We start from the raw sequence: 17414 nt of genomic DNA, 5'->3' as shown, positions 1-17414 counted from the left end.
TTAAAATGCTTTACATCACTCTTTATTTCAAAAGTGCTTTACTAACATAGACTAATCTTCACAACATTTAAGGGAGGTAGATAAGTATTACACCACTTTCACAGATGGAGAAACGGAGGCAAAGATTAGTAAATTGTGTTGAAGGGCATAATATATGGCACGATTAGGAAAATAATTTGTTGCAGTCACGGATTACTGGTGATCTTGCCCCATGACTTCTGAGTCCCACCAACACAAAAGTAGCAGATGCAGCATGGAAGCAGGTTGTCCTCAGTTTGGCTAGTCTAAGGCTACGCTTCTCCTTGTTGACACCAGATGTTGAATGTGCTGCCCTTTGGCCAGTATTTCCCTCACACACATTCTCACATGACTCCACCTCTAAAACAGGGGAGAGTAGGAGCTATGGTGGGTACAGGAGGAGGGGCTGGAGGAACAGGGCTGGGAAGGTGGAAGACAGAAAACACGAACTGGTATCAAGCAAGGGCGAGGAAGAACAGGAGGAGCCATGGGAGGCAGCCCAACAAAGAAAGCCAGAGCAGAAAAGAAGTGTCACTCCATGTGAAAAGCTCAGACATCCAGAAATGCTATTAAAAGGGTAATTCTTCACAATGACATTACAGAGCCATTCCTCGTGGCTTTGCCAAATATAATTATCAGGTCCTTCTGACATTCCCAGGAGGCAGAGCCATTCCTTTCCCCTGGTCCAAACCAAGTGCTGATGTAATTGACCTGACACTGCAGAGGCTGTTGACAACTCAAATGCACTCTCCCACCATGCTGCCTCTTCTTCTAGTCTCTTTCTTCCAACAACAACAACTACAAAACAACAACAACAAAGTCAATGCCTTTCAAGATTCTCTCTGCAAAATTCCTAAAACGTTCCCTAAAACTTTGATGAGTAGGGTAGAATTCCATGTTTGACTTTTATAAAGGGGCTGTAATAGGCATACATGGGCATGAACAGCCCCTCTCGGCCAATGCCCCTTTATACAACGTGGGACACTAAAGAAAGGACCTTTTCTGATCTTTCTAGGGCAAAGCCATTGTAAGTGATGGTGACATGCACCACCACCTGCACTGGAGGTACTGGTGGCTGAGGCAGCACCAAATGAGGGGGCTGACGAAGACCCCGGGCTAAAGTGTCATCGGAGGGACAGGTGGAAGAAGAAGTCAGAGCAAAGAGAGGCCAGCCACGGCAGAGATGGGTAGAGGTGCTCCCTCCCATCCCATGTTCAAGGCTGCATGGAGGCAACAATGTTAGTTCATCTCTCGGCACCTCCTAGGTTGGGTCAGAGCCAGAAATGCATCCTTTCTTCATTTCAATCGGCAGCATGGTTCTTTCTGGCACATAGCTTTAACACCTCACCCCTCCTCTCCAACAAGAGCAATCAACTGCCAAGCCTGACTGATTCCACCTCTGCAGTGCCCTTCACATTGGTCTCCCTGTCTGACGACAGCCTCCTCTAGATCCTATCATCTCATCCTGACCAGGGCAAGACCCTCCTACCTCATCTCCTGCACTCCAGTCTTCCCTAAACTCAGTTGCACCTTCTCATCTTCCTCCTGGAGCACAGCGTTCATGCTGCTGCCCAATTTGGAAATTCACCATGTTCTCACTGCCTCCCAGTTGTGTGTCTCATCATCTTGAATCTTCAACAGATTGCATCTGTTGCATCTAGCAAAGGTTCTCTTCTTTCTGAACCTCCACCTGTCCAAATGCCAACTCTAAAGACTCAGCTCAGATACCACCTCTCCCAAGAGGTCTTCCTTACCGGAGGAGGTGGCATTTCCTCTGAGCTACAAATGCACTTGAAGACATGCACTAATGGAGTACATGACAACTGCGTGTAAGTCTTACCTCCCCGACTGGGTGTGTCCACGATTTGGCAGGGTGGGGGATGGTGAACTGTCTTAAAATTTGTCTATTCCCTACAGCACCTACCAAGAATTGGTTATTGCATATCCACCTCAGTAAGGAACTGCTCAATGGTGAAATGAACATATACCTGCCCATGAATGAAGACACCAAAGTACACTGCAGGTGTGATCTGACTCTCAGGATAAAACAAATCCATGATATAACTTTGAGGGATGGGATAGGGGCAGGCAGGTGGGACTATCTGTTTTGGAGTCGAGAGACCTAGGACTGAAGTTCTGCTTTGCCATCTACCAGCCACTGGTCTGGTACCAGATGATTCTTCTCTGAGCATCATTTCCTGACTTCTGCATGACCTCACAGGATTAAGGATCAAATGAGACATAACTGTGAACTCTACACCACTGGTTCTCAATCCCAGTGATGTATCATAACCTCCAATAAACCTTCTGAAAAATGTAGAGGACAAGGCCCCAACCCAAGTCAACTGAACCAGAATACTCTGGGATTGGGACCAGGTGGGACTAATTATTTATAAAATACTATTTTTATGCATAGCCAAGGTTGAAAACTACCGTTATAAACTCATAAATACCATTAACAGTAGAGCACGGTACTTTAGGCTTCGGTTTAATTATCCTTTATTTGGTTAGGAATTCATTCTGTTTTTATAATTTCATTATGTGTGTGAGCATGTTTTGTGTTGTTCTGCATTGCTGTTTGTGTGCTTCAGTGATAAATTCTGAGAGAGGATAATGTCCAGCACACTGCTATACACAAAGTGTACCTAACCCAATTTGGGAGAATCTGGGGAGGATGATAAGTAAAAACTTCACAAAGTCCTCTAAAAAACCTTGCTACGCCGAAGTGTGGGGACCAGACAAGCAGAACTGGCAAAACTGGGGAGCTTGTAAGAAATGCAAAATCTCAGGCCCCACTCCAGAAGCTGCATATTAACAAGATTTCCAGATGGATCAGTAGGTGAAACAAAGGGAAACTTCACTCTGTTCACATCTGTGTTGAGGGCCTGCCATTCCCTGCCCTAATCCTGAGCGGGTAGGAGGGCATGGAGAATGTCAAGTTCTGTCTTCCATAAACCATTTAAGCTTGGGACGTTACCTAGATGTGTCTTCCCTAAAGGGTCCATTTTGTAAACATGAAATTAAGAATACAAATCCTTACAAAAGGATCCTTTCTTTCAAATCTAGTCTTTATAGCTTTCCTTCAAATAACCAGTGCTTCTAAGATATTTAAAATAAGATCAGAGTATAAATTGATATCCATTTAAGTTTTATGTAGTGCGTAAATTAAATAACAAGTATATGTTTATCTTACTCAACTTACAGTCCCCAGGACCCAAATTCAAAACTTAGGAAGGCGGGAAGCTTAGCCAAAGCAGTAATCAATTGTTCCCTAATGACCCATACCTTCTGGACAATTCGGATGTTTAGCAGTACCCATTCAAGACTATGCAGACCACACCACAGTCAAGGAGTTGCAGAAGATTCTAAACATTATCTAAACCAATGCCTTACTTTATTACAGGCACTGATTAAAAGGAGGTACCCCAGGTCACACAGCACTTTGAGGCAGAGCCAAGATCAGAATTCAGGCCATGGCTTCTCACCCTACACCCCCCTACATAGCCTCTGCCACACATACTTTTCTTTCCCCAGCACGTGGCCTTGAAATTTCATGCTCAGAAATTGCTGACCTGCCTTGACACGTGTCACTTTTCTTGTTCCAGCTACTGCTGTGCCCAACATCCCAGAACTGGTTTTAACACTAGGCTACAGGAGAAGCTATCTCACAACTAAATCAAAATATCCATTTACCAATCCATAGTTCCAAATATGCTGGTAACAGGTTCTTAAAAAGCCAATGCTAACCGTGTGATGCAAACTCCACAGCATTACTAATAGCTAGCACCATGAGCATGGTGAGGGAAGGGCCTTTCCCTAGGTGGCCAATGATTAAAAACAGGGCACCCATTAACTCAGTAGCACAAAGTTGGGAGGAAACTACAGAGGGAAAGCAAAAATGAGCACAGTGGGGTTGGCAGCACCTTTAAAAAACATACACAGTGTGACTATAAAATTGCAAGTCTTATCTTTTAATAAAACAAACATGATAGGTTATAGAAATCTAAATGAACATTTGTCCCTCAAAGCAGTTACATCCTTAGTTCCAACAGAGCTACTGCTTTTGGAGCCATTATTTGGAACCCCTCTTTGGGGAAAGGCCTTCAAAGGCAGTGCATGAGCCACATGAGAAAATATCCTTCCAAATGTTGGGTGTTTAAAATCAGAAAAGCCACTCAAAGAATGACACTGGGGGTGGGGGGAAGGAAAAAGGCTCTCATGGAGGTTTCCCTAAAGACCTCCAGCGAGTTCTGAGCAATAGCATCACCCCTGGAGAAACATGTGGCCTCCAGGGACTTTCAGCCACTTTCAACGGGAACGCGTTCACTTGGATAGAAAAGTTCCGCTATTAAAAAAAAAAAAAATCAGCCATACTCCTTTATAGTCACACTTGCCTCTGATTAAAAAAATACAACAACAACACTCACACGTGGTTCTTGTATGAATTCTAATTAAGAGACATTACATTCAGAATCATAGCACTCATAGTGATAGTTTTCAGGAGACTGGATCAGCTTCTTTGCCACTGAAGGGGTACATGGGGTGCAGCAGTTTACCTGAATGTATTCTTAAATACGTGACTACTACCGCTCTAATTTTCCTAGTTGTAGCTCTGTTACAAGTTACTGACCGCAAGTTCATGTTCCAGGCTTTCTTTGCCGACACAGATTGGTTACAAGGGAGCCGCCCCCACAGTCTTAGGGTGAATTGGGAAAGGGCCGGTTAAATGAGGAGACAGGCCACTCCTTGGTGAAAGTTTGTAGCTTCCTTTCCCAATACATCTTCTTTTTATTGAGAACTTCCATTTTTATCCTGTGTTCCTCCTCTGCCATCTCACACTCCCGCTCTATCTGCTGGATTTTGGCCACATGCACCTCATTCATCTGTATCAGCTGCAGCTGTAAGATGGACATTTGTTGATGGTGTTCTTCCTCATGCATCTTTTTTAAAGCACCTTCCTGAGAGGTTTTGCTCCTGTAGTGTTTATTGGCTGTTATTCTGACAGCTGAACACGAGGGTTCAGGTTGAGAGGTCCCCTCACACACAGGAAAATGTATGAACTCTTTCTCATCATCGCACAGTTCTCTATTTGAAACAGCAAATGATTCTGAAAAACAGTAGCAGAAAACATACGTTCAAAGATTTTACAGGCAGAGAGTGTATCAATCCTATTCCAAATGACAGGTCCCCCATCACAGGATGTAGCGGAAACAGTGTCTGCTTTGGCCTGCTTTGTCTATGGGTACTCTTGCCACACCTGACTTTTCAAAACCCACAAGTCAAAACCAGTGTTCCCTCCAGAAGCAATGATAAAGGGTTTCGTCATGTGGTTTCTAGAACTGTGAACTATAGGAACAGTGGTCCGAGACTGTGCTTATCAAGAACTGTTGACCTAAATTCTAAACCGAAGTGTGCACAACTCCGAATAAGCAGAACACCATGGTACGAGCGCAATGGTGGGTTTTCAGATTAAGTTCTCCGTCAGTTTGACCTCCCTGTCTCAGTTTCTCATCCGGCCGTGAACACTTTCCCTAGCCCTTGGCAATCCTTCCTGAAATCTCTTTCCTCTGTTAGCTTCCACACCATGGCTTTCTCCTCAGTTTTCGACACCTCCTCTCCGACTGCTCCTTCTCAAGCTTCCTTCCAGGACTCAGACTCTTGCTGCACCTGCAACTCACCTCTTAATATTCCTCTGGGGTTCCCATTTTTGGCTCAGTTTTCACTGCAGCCTAGTAACCCTCATAATCTGGTTTCTGACCTTCCTTTTTCTCGCCTTACTCCAAAATACCCTGGGTGCCCTTCAATCGTACCAAAAATTTCACATTCTTTAAAGGCCATGCTCTGTTTTATAATTCTGTCTCTGTTCCTTCAGCCTGAAGTTGGGCTAACTATTCATCCCTCTTCACTCCCCACCCAGGACCCCACACTCACTCAAGCATGCACTCTTATTCCAGACTCTCCTTTTCAACCTCCCCACAACCCCTACTTTGTTCAGCATCTGCGAAACCCCAGATCGCTCCTTTCTCTATGAGTACTCCTCTGTAATAGCACTTACCATGTTCTAGTATTACTTTGGGACCATGCCTTATTCATTTCTTTTATCCTCGGGCACCAATTATTTTGCTTGGTACATAGAGGATGCCTAGTAAATATTTATTGACTGAAGCTTTGAACACAGGGGAGAAGAGCTTATGGATACAAAAGGATGCCAGTTTTGCTGGTGCCACATTCATACTAGTATTTTTATAGGGCAATGACATTTTATCAATTAAGGAGTTTCAATATGGAAGACGCTAACTCCACTAACCCATGGAGTCTTCCAGCTGTGACTCCAAGGCTTTCTTGGGAAGCTTTATGTTCCCAATAATGAGAATTGTCTCCTTGGAGAAAAATAATATCAATTTATTAACAGAGTTGATTACATTATTACGTCCACTCCATTATTCCAGAAGATGGGATGCCGGGAATGTTAATGGCTACTGGGGGAAACCTAACTCGTAATACTCTGTTAATAAAAGGAAAATGGCTACTGTTTAGATTATTTCACTCCAAGGGGTTAGGTAACAACCATAACTGGTCCCTAATTAAGATTAAAGAGAAAGAAGGTAGAAGTCTCACTTTTGAAAGAGAAGGTTAAAAGTACTTCTGTGTCATCCAGAGATAATGAAAATATCTCCCTAGGAATCTTTCCCAACTCCAAGGGCTATGCCTTAATTAGATATCCTTCCTTCATGCTCCTGCTGCCTCCTGAGCGTACCTCTGGCAGAGCACTTGTTAAAACTGGTGGCTTAACTACCTCCCCATCCGATCTCTGAATACTCTGAAGACAGAAAGTGTCTCTTATTCATCCTCGTGGAGAACGCATTCCAGGGCCTGGACGATGCTGGCCACATCAGAAATGTGTGGGAATGAACTGGTTGCGGTGGGTCACATCCCTCCCAACACAGCACAACTGTGTAGACAGGACAGTGTTCTGAGTAGAGCCAAGGCACAGGACAAGGAAATGGGAAAGGCTTCACCCTGGGAATAAGATCCCTTGGGTGTGAACAACGGCAAAGAGGTTACCTCATCTGCGTCCCATCTAGCCTTAGATCTGAAAGTATCTTCTTTGAAGACTGGACACATAGACATTTTTTGGCACTTTTGGCCTCTGTTTTCTTTGATTCCATTCCAGAAGATAGTTCTGTATGCTCCTCTAAGTCTTTAAAGTTCATGCCCTTACAATGCTGCTCATCTCTTCCCATTTCTAAATGTTCATTTTTGTCTAAACGATTCCAAGTTTTAGGGGCCTGATGATGATGATGGTGAAGGCAGCTACCATTTTCTGAGTAGCTAACCAGGCACTAGGCTAGTGCTTTGCAGCATCACCTCATTTAATCCTTAAACAACCTTCTGAGGGAGGTATTATTAGAGAAAACCAAATACAATATCCAAAGTCATTTGGCTAGCTAAAAGAGCCAGCACTCTAATCCAGGTCTGCACGACTCCAAAATCCAAGCTCAACCACTACAACGCCCAGCCTCTCCCTCCTTCCTTGCTCAGCTGACCACTTATGTATCGTAAAATGCTGCCTCCAAGTTGTATCCACTACAAACCCCTTTATTATTAAGAATATGGGTGCATATTCCAAATTTTGATCTCCAAATCTGTCTCTATAGAGCTGGGAACATGAAGTCAAGTACGGTCATGTCTGGGAGCAGAGAAATAAATGACTCTACTTTCAAACTGTTCTTTTGTAGTTTAAATGTGTACTAATATATAAATATTTAAAAAAAAATCCAGGCCTCTTAAGAGGCAGAAGCTCTTAAAAATCCAGGCCTCTTCTGGCAGAAGCTGGAGCTTAAAACTAGAGGAGCCTGATGGAGTAGTTACTTAACTTTCACACAAATATTAGCTCCAATGAATGGAAGCTAGTGTTCAGATGGGGAGAATCTTCTCCTAATTATTAGGAAAAAGACTATGCTGGGAATGGCAACCTGCTAAAAACACACACCATGTAATCTGTCTCCCAGGTAAAACAAAGCCACCCAACATAGAAAACAACTCAATCTTGTGCAAAATGGATAGGATGGCCTAAGGGCTTTCCTGGGGGCAGAGGACACTGCAAGGAGGTATTCTTCCACTTGGGCAATTTGAGTAAGTTTAATATCAGCAGGAAAATACCTACTATGGCAATAAATGGATGGAAAGGAAACTGTGCACAGGCCAAACTCCAGCTCTTCTCCCCTGTAGAACAAAGGGAATAGACCTGACTAGAAAAATGGATTAATAAGATGCAGTGAGTGCATACTACAGAATGTCATGCATCAACTAAAAGAAACAAATTTATGGGAACAGATCTTAAAAACATTCTAAATGAAAAAAGCAAAAAAACAAAAAAGAAAAAAGAAAAGAAAAGGAATGTTATCTAAAGCACAATTTTCAATCTATGTAAATTTAAAATATATGCACACAGGAGCCCCTGGGTGGCTCAGTCGATTGAGCATCTGGCTTCGGCTCAGGTCATGATCTCATGGTTTGTGAGTTCGAGCCCCACGTAGGGCTTGCTGCTGTCAGCAGATCCTCTGTCTCCCTCTCTCTGCCCCTCCCTCATGCACATACTTTCAAAAAAAAATAAAAACATTAAAAAAAATTTTAATAATAAAATAAAATAAATGTACACCAAACACCAACACCTGCTCTCAAGAATATGTGAGAGAACGCACGAGCACATTGTTATGATTAGGGGACAGAAGAAAAGAATAAATGAGATGAATGGTGACAAATGACAAGGGAATCAACACATAAGGAACACAAAATAGGGACTTTTCACAGACCAATGATTGTTAATGTGCCACGACTGGATACGTAACTCAGTCTCTGTATTGGAGTTCCCATCCCCAAAAGAAGGGGATTGGATTAAAAAGTGATAGTAGTGGAATTTATTTGCTTATTTTTAGTGTTTCTTTTTGAGAGAGAAAGACAGAGTGTGAACAGGGGTGGGGGAGGGACAGAGACAGGGAGACCTAGAATCCAAAGCAGGCTCCGTAACTCACGAACCGTGAGGTCATGACCTGAGCCAAAGTCTGACGCTTAACTGACTAAGCCACCCAGGCACCCCAATAATAATGGAATTTATTAATAAACATTTGCATTATTTAATTATAGCTTTGTGTACCCATGTTTGCATTATTTGCTTATATAGCTTTACAGTAAATAATAGAATATGAAATTAAGTGGAAGTTCTCTTAAGATAGTTGAGTACTTGAGGGGCGCCTGGGTGGCGCAGTCGGTTAAGCGTCCGACTTCAGCCAGGTCACGATCTCGCGGTCTGTGAGTTCGAGCCCCGCGTCAGGCTCTGGGCTGATGGCTCGGAGCCTGGAGCCTGTTTCCGATTCTGTGTCTCCCTCTCTCTCTGCCCCTCCCCCGTTCATGCTCTGTCTCTCTCTGTCCCAAAAATAAATAAAAAACGTTGAAAAAAAAAAATTAAAAAAAAATAAAAAAAAGATAGTTGAGTACTTGAAAGCTTAGTTTTCTTAAATGTATTTGATGTTTAGTCATCCTACCCCCCTGACCACCCCTATAGCACATTTTGTTGGCTCCCTTACTTTGTTCTGCAAACCTGTTCCCGCAAGATAATGGGAGATAGGTGTCACAGCCAAATGAGCCATATTATAAATCTATAGGGTACAAATTGTTTGAATGTATTGAAGGGGAAAATACTGTTTGTTTTGTATAAGAAAATACATTCCTTAGTGTTAAATCTTAAGACTACTGTCTTCAAATACAGATGCACATTTCAAGAAAGTCGTGGACAAAGCTAAGAACATCCAGGGAATGGCGATCAAGATGACACAGCTGAAAGCACCTCGCACAAGAGATAGTTGGAGGGAGGCCTCTAGTGGAATTCTGCCAGGTTCCATCCTGTTCAATGAATTTCCACAAATCTCTAATCACCTAACTCTGTAATAGGCAATGTGTAAGGTGTTAGAACAGCACTGTCCAATGGAAATATAATACTAGCTACATATGTAATTTAAAATTTTAAAAAGTAAAAGGAGATAAAATTAAACTATTTTAATAACATATTTTTATCAATATATTTAAAGCATTATCATTTGACATGTAATCAAAATATAAATTATTAGTAAGATATTTTACATTCTCTTTTTGGTATAAAGTCTTCTCGAGGGGTGCCTTGGGTGGCTCAGTTGGTTGAGTGTCCGACTCTTGATTTTGGCTTAGGTCAGGATCCCAGGTCGTGGGATCAAGCCCTGTACCAGGTTCCACACTGAGAATAAAGCCTGCTTGGGATTCTCTCTCTCTGTCTCTGTCTCTGTCTCTCTCTCCCTCTGCCCTTCTCCCCCACTTGTGTTCTCTCTCCCTCTCTAAAAATAAAAAAATTAAGTTAAATAAATAAAATTTAAAAACAGCATTTCTATTTCAGTGTGAATAGTTAGAGCATATCTCAATTCAGTCTACCTATGTTTCAAGTGCTAAAGAGCCTCCTGTGGCTTGTGACTACTGTATTGGACAGCCCAGGGTTAGAGACACTAACTAAACACACACACACACACACACACACACACACACACACACACACCACAGAGTCCACATGTCAAATGAAATACAACAAAATGAAAGCCATACCCTACAGCAAGTTTTCAACTTATTCCCCCAAGACCCTGAAGGGATGACTGACAATTATAGCTTTCTTCTTCTTTCTTGAAAGTAATTTGAAATAAAAAATGAGTAAGGTAACCTCAAGGCTGTTTTAATGTATAAAGAGAGTTCTAGCACCTTAACTACTAGTGTTAACAGATTACTTTGGACACACTCCCCAATTGACAAAGCACCCTGGTTCTCCACAGTGTGACCCAGAAACAGGAATAGTCAGCACAGGCTATACTTTAATAATCACTAGCAAAAAGAGAAGTCTCCTGTGTCATATAACTACAAACACTCAATTCTAAAATAAATCCCTTTTACAAATGAGTCTCTAGAAATGTCACTACAGAAAGACACTGAGAATCCACATTCATTCCCTTCTTGCTGGAAAGCTGGAAGTTGTGTTTTAAGAGTAAATGAATTTACATCAGTTCCTCTGAAAAGAAAGAGAAAGGGTTTTTTGAAGTGAACTTTCTAGATCCTACTCTAGAATTTGAAAATGGGGAAATAAGACTGTCCCCTTAGAATAACCCTATGAAATCAATACCCAGTAATCCAGATCAGAGATCTGCAAAGTTAACTGAAAGTGGTCTACATCAGCATCTTCCTCGGCAACATCTCCCAGGGAATGAAGCTATTTGACAAGCAGCCCTGATTCACCTGCCTCCCTCCCTCAGCACCCACTCCCCTCACCGCCTGCAGAGAATGAATGGCTCTGAGGCCAGCAAGATGGAGAGTAACTGGCTAACGCTAGGGATATCTCCAAAGCATGGACACTGTCAGTTAGCAGTGGGCCCCATCCACCACAGAAGTAACATGGAAGGGAGGAAAGAGAGAATTGGCCGTGTCCATATAAATGCTGTCTGCTGGGAGATACCCAGCTTGGGAACTCAAGAATCAAAACTCACATAAGGTTTCTACACTGGAAAACAGTACGTGAGATTCATGACACTATGGTCATCTAACTGGTTCCCTGGACTTAATCTTGGTAAATGATCAGCAAACTTTTGATCACAATGCAGCTTGCCAGGATGATTTGCCTACAGGGCGAAAAAACGTGCTAATCAAAAACATGTGTTCAATTCACTTGGTTATTATCTTTTTCACTCTACATGGATAACGTTCTTGGTTTCAGATAGTTTCTTGTGACTTTTAATTAACCACTGCCTCAGAGCTCAATCTACTCTGGGGACGCTAATAAGTGAATTTCTCATCCTGCAAGCCAAGGATCACAGCTTTCCTAGACAAGTGCTTGCTGGGTCCTTGGAGCAGCCCTCTGACCTCACCAGGAATATTCCTCTGCTTCAAGATGTGTCTTCTGCAAACTGCAATGAATCTTTATATAAATTGGCCGTTTCAATCTTAAAGGAGGCAAGAATTATTAGCAATTTATCTATATGCATTCCCACTCTCCCCTTGCTGAGTCATTTCAATAGCCTTTCCAAGCTATGACACACTATCATAATATCCTCGATTCCATGACAGTCTTTTCCTTCCCTAAGAATTATGTATAACCTATTTTTCTTTTTCAATGAAAGTATATTAAATCTAAGATGAAAAAAAAGCTAAAATGAATTTTTCCCAGAATTTCTCAAGGTAGCTGGAGTACCACAAACCAAAACTGTGCATCACAATACTATAATGGGTAGGAAGGCTGATTTTTAACCCAGATGAATGTTAAATAGGTATTTGCTATACTCTTTTCTACTTAATTCTTAAGTCTGAAATAGTTCACTTATTTTAATGTGGCCTGTGAGTGACTTAATGCAGTGCTCTGCACCTAATAGGTCCTAAAACAATCATTTTCGCAAAAAATAAGATTGAGTGAATAAATACAGATTCTCAAAGAAATTCCCTTTAATATATATGACATAGGCTGAGATAAGCAACAGGGGTCCTTCATTCATAACTATATGACTAGAGCCTCTTATTTTTCCCTATTCTTCAGAATAAAGATGAGAGATCTCAGAGAGAGCGAGAACAAGGATATTAACAAGTCCTTTTGTTTTTTATGTGCTACACGACTAGAATGTTCCATATAATCTGGAGGTTTTGACTTGGGAAAATCAAGTTTGACATGAAAGTTTCTCTTTACTAAACTGCCTCAAAATTAAAGATTTTAAAATCACAAAGTCCAGCAGGTACCCAGGGAGGACACGCACACCGGCCTCAAGAACCAGTACCTTGGGCTGCACTGTCAGGGTGGTATTCAGGCTCCTCTTCCGGGGGGCTCTGCAAGAAGTAGAGCTGCTCTGGCAGCATGTTGGCAATCTTCTCCTTCCCTAGGACGTGGGTGCTCAGAAGAGGGCTGACACTCCGTTTCACCTTCTCTCTCCTCTCATGGGCCATAATCTTTTTGGTCCGAGCCTTGATGTTCTCCCAGCACTTCTTTAGCTGTTTGAAATCCCGCAGTGACACACTTGGCTGAGAGTTGTATTCATGGGCAAGCGCCTGCCAGGTACGCTGCTTGAGGGCAATAGTTCGCGCGTCGCTTTTCTTACATTCCAGCACATATTTGTACTTTTCTACCAAAGCAAGCAGGATGCTCTTTTCCAATTCCGAAAAGTATTTGGCAGGTTTTATAATTTCGTTGTTTTGCATTTTCCACTATATTTCTCCTGGCTGCTAGCTATCCTGTAAAAGGAAGTTCAAAACAATAATTACTAACCCCAGCAATAAAAATGTCAGCAAATCACTTAATCTTAATCCCTGACTTGATTCCCTTGCCTGAAATACAGTACTCTCTTTCCCATTAGTATTGAATTATGATATTCTCAGGAAAACATTCAGAAGTTCACTAGGAGTGGGGTTTTACTTCAAAGAAGATTTTCAAGTAGGTCCTTTGTTGTAGTTCTTGGCCATTTTGTGAATATCTTGTATGTAACAGCAAAAAAAAAAAAGAAAGAAAGAAAGAAAGAAAGAAAGAAAGAAAGAAAGAAAGAAAGAAAGAAAGAAAGAAAGAAAAAAGAAAAGAAAGCTTGACCATCTAGGCAGAACTCTTAATTTGTTAATTCATTTCTGCTCAATATCAGGAAACTGATCATTCCCCAAACTCATGTTAGGCAGCTTTTCAACTAAACAGCTTTCTCAAAGTTTTGTCACAGCTGAAAACAAGAAATGCCACCGAGTAACCAAATAGAATGGATAATATAAACATCGAGATTTCAGAATCATCAGGAAATCACCTGAAAAAGAACTGACATTTCCATCACTTCCATCTGTGACCTTGGATAGGGCCATGCTCCCAATAGGAACCTCAGTTTCTCTTCACCTTTAAAATGAGGGCTTGGAGTCTATGATCCCTAAGGTCTGAGGCCACTTTTAAGTATACCGTCCTATGTAAATAATTCACATAATTTCAGAGGTGAAAGGGCCAGTACCCTTTTTTTCTTTCCTTTTTTTAAAATTTTTTTAATGGTTATTTATTTTTGAGGGAGAGAGACAGAGAGACAGAGAGTGAGTAAGCAGGGGAGGGGCAGAGAGAGAGGGAGACAGAGATCCAAAGCGTACTCTGTGCTGACAGCAGAGAGCCTGATGTGGGGTTCGAACTCACAAACCGTGAGCCGCCTGACCTGAGCCAAAGTCAGACACTTTTTTTTTTAGTTTTTTAAATTTTTTTTAAATGTTTTTATTTATTTTTGAAGGAGAAAGAGAGAGACACAGCATGAGTGGGGGAGGAGCAGAGAGAGAGGGAGACACAGAATCCTAAGCAGGCTCCAGGCTCTGAGCTGTCAGCACAGAGCCCGATGCGATGCGGGGCTCATATTCACAAACTGTGAGATCATGACCTGAGCCAAAGTCGGACGCTTAACCGACTGAGCCACCCAGGCGCCCCTTTTTAATTTTTTTTTAAGCTTTATTTATTTTTGAGAGAGAAAGAGAGAGACAGAGCATGACTGGGGGAGGAGCAGAGAGAGAGGGAGACAGAATCTGAAGCAAGCTCCAGGCTCTGAGCTGTCAGCATAGAGCCCGACATGGGGCTCAAACTCACGAACCGCGGGATTATGACCTCAGCTGAAGTTGGATGCCCAAATGACTGAGCCACCCAGGTGCCCCCAAAGTCAGACACTTAATTGACTAAGCCACTCAGGGGCCCCTACCACTCTTTTCAAGTGAAGGAACTAAGGGCGAGTGAACTGGACTGCCCAAGATCACAAAGATGGTACCTTGGGAGGTCAAGAACCTGGACTGTCCTAATAATCTGGTATCCTTTTTTTTTTTTTTTTTTTGAACACACCAAACATCCATTTTATTATGCATATTCCTTTAAAGTCTTTGTTCCATATTATAATTAGTTACAATTATATATTATTTATAATTTTTGAAATATACATTTTCTCCATTATCTTTTAAGAATAAGTCTACATACCTTTTTATGTTTAGTTAAAAAATAGATATTTAACATACATAAATTTTATTTGACAGCCATATACATAATGAAATAATTACAAGCTAATTAACATATCATCTCACATGGTTACCTTTTTTAAGATCTTATGTATTATATATTTATTTATTTTTAAGTGTTTATTTATTTTGAAGGAGAGAAGAGAGCAAGTGAGTGGGGGAGAGGGGAAAAGAGAGAGAAGGAGAGAGAGAATCACAACCAGTGCAGAGCATGACACAGGGCTTGATCTCACAACCCTGAGATCATGACCTGAGCCAAAGTCAGGAGTTGGATACTTAACTGAGCCACCCAGGTGCCCCAAGATTTTATTTTTGAAGTTAATCCCTACACCCAACATGGGGTTTGACATTAACAACCCTGACATCAAAAGTCACATGTTCTACAACTGAACCAGCCCGGGTGCCCCAAAATAGCTACCATTTTTGTGTGTATGCCAAGAGCCCCTGGAATCTACTCTCTCACCGTATCTCCAGTATTCAATACAGTATTAGTAACTTTTGTCATAGACTTATTCATCCTACATAACTGCAACTTTGTACCCTTTGTCTATTATCTTCCCATTTCTCCCACCCCATCCTCAATCCCCGGTAAGGTGTGTTTAAATAGTCTGATATTGTTTGTATCATTTCACAACTATCTCTTGGACTCTCACGTTGGATGATTCCAAATTTCTCAACAACCATGATTACCTTAGGTCATCTTACCATCCTCCCCATTACTGAGCCAGGATCTTTCAAACAAAAGGTGCTTAGTAAATGTCTTATTCCCCTGAACCTATGTGTGTTTTGTGACCCCACACTTTTTCCACTTAAGCTTCCTACAAACTTAATCTCTCAAATACATTATGGAAAGAATGTTCCTAAGTAACACTGAATACAGCAATTGAGCATTGCATATTTCCCTTTGTGGAAGGAGCCAAGACACCTCAGTCCTTTTATTTTCCAAGCCTCTGATTTTTTCAGAATAACAGGCAAGCATCAAGATTCTGATGATGTAGTCCATTTAAAACTGATCGACTCAAATCAAAAGAATTAGGAATCACTTGAAAAGAGTCCCACTAGCCAAAAAATGGAATATCTGAACATCAACAAGGACGATGGGTACACAAATATTCATTAAATTATTATATCTGTGTATGTTTAAAAAGTTCCACAATAAAAAGTTAGGGGGATGTGCCTGGGTGGTTAAGCATCTGACTCCTGGTTTCAGCTTAGGTCATGATCTCATGGTTCATGAGTTCAAGCCCCACATAGGGCCCTGCACTGATAGCGTGGAGCCTACTTGGGATTCTCTCCCTCTCTCTCTCTCTCTCTCTCTCTCTCTCTCTTTCTCCCTCTCCTGCTCATGCTCTCTCTCTCTCTCTCCCTCTCAAAATAAACTTAAAAAAATTTTTTTAAACGTTTATTCATTTTTGAGAGACAGAGCACAAGCACGGGAGGGGCAGAGAGTAAGGGAAACACAGGATCTGAAGCAGGCTCCAGGCTCTAAGCTGTTAGCACAGAGCCCAACGTGGGGCTCAAACTCACAAACTGCAAGATCATGACCTGAGCCGAGGTTGAATGCTTAACCAACTGAGCCACCCAGGCACCCCTCTCAAAATAAACTTAAAAAAAAAAAAAATTTAAGTTAAGGAACAAAGGCAGTGACTTTTAAATACATGGTACACTAATTTAAAATCACATTATTACAAGCTAGCTATTCACATACTATGCCTGGGGAGAGGTTACTAATAGAGTTGTGAAGAGCTGAAATCTTAGACCTGAGGCTGGAGGAGATCCTGCCATATCAGAGAGCCTTAAGATTGAGGCCAAGGAGCTTGGGCTTTACATGAAAGCAATAGAACCTAATCAGGGTCTCTCACTGTGCACCACCTCATCCCAAAAGGTAAGATTAGAATGAAGGACTAGTGTGACTGGCATCTCCACATACCAGATACCCTGCCTCACATTCACTGTGAGCATATCAGTATCACAGATCAAGAGATTCAGATACATGTCAAAGTGCTTTGACCCTCAGGTCTTGGACAAAGCTAAACAAGGAGAAATGTATCTTTGGGGATGTATCACTGAACCCTTAACTTCCCAGGCCTGTATTTTAATGATGTTGTTCAGGGCGCCTGGGTGGCTCAGTCAGTTAAGCATCCAGCTTCGGTTTGGGTCATGATCTTACAGTTGGTGAGTTCAAGTCCCACACTGGGCTCTGCGCTGACAGCTCAGAGCCTGGAGCCTGCTTCGGATTCTGTGTCTCCCACTCTGTCTGCCCCTCCCCCACTCACGTTCTGTCTCTCTCAGAAAATAAACATTAAAAAAATTTTTTTGAAAATCGTGTTGTTCTAATGTCC

General features: G+C 41.8%; 1 protein-coding gene across 5 annotated transcripts in view; it reads right to left on the bottom strand.

Annotated features, from left to right (window-relative positions):
• Positions 1 to 17414, bottom strand: part of MSANTD3 (Myb/SANT DNA binding domain containing 3) — a 28123-nt gene continuing 10709 nt past the window's right edge. For all 5 annotated transcript variants that reach the window (XM_053908136.1, XM_019454342.2, XM_019454340.2 and 2 more), the window contains 2 exons: positions 12849 to 13299; positions 1 to 5125 (listed from right to left, as the gene is read on the bottom strand). In XM_053908136.1, the coding sequence (XP_053764111.1) occupies positions 4716 to 5125; positions 12849 to 13266 (828 nt within the window). In that variant the 5' untranslated portion in view covers positions 13267 to 13299 and the 3' untranslated portion in view covers positions 1 to 4715. The remainder of the gene's footprint in view (positions 5126 to 12848; positions 13300 to 17414) is intronic.

Source organism: Panthera pardus, unplaced genomic scaffold (genome assembly GCF_024362965.1).
Source record: "Panthera pardus isolate Hobbes unplaced genomic scaffold, ASM2436296v1 HiC_scaffold_20, whole genome shotgun sequence".
Classification (NCBI taxonomy): domain Eukaryota; kingdom Metazoa; phylum Chordata; class Mammalia; order Carnivora; family Felidae; genus Panthera; species Panthera pardus.
The sequence above is the reverse complement of the archived record's forward strand: the minus strand, read 5'-3'. Positions and strand labels throughout refer to the sequence as shown.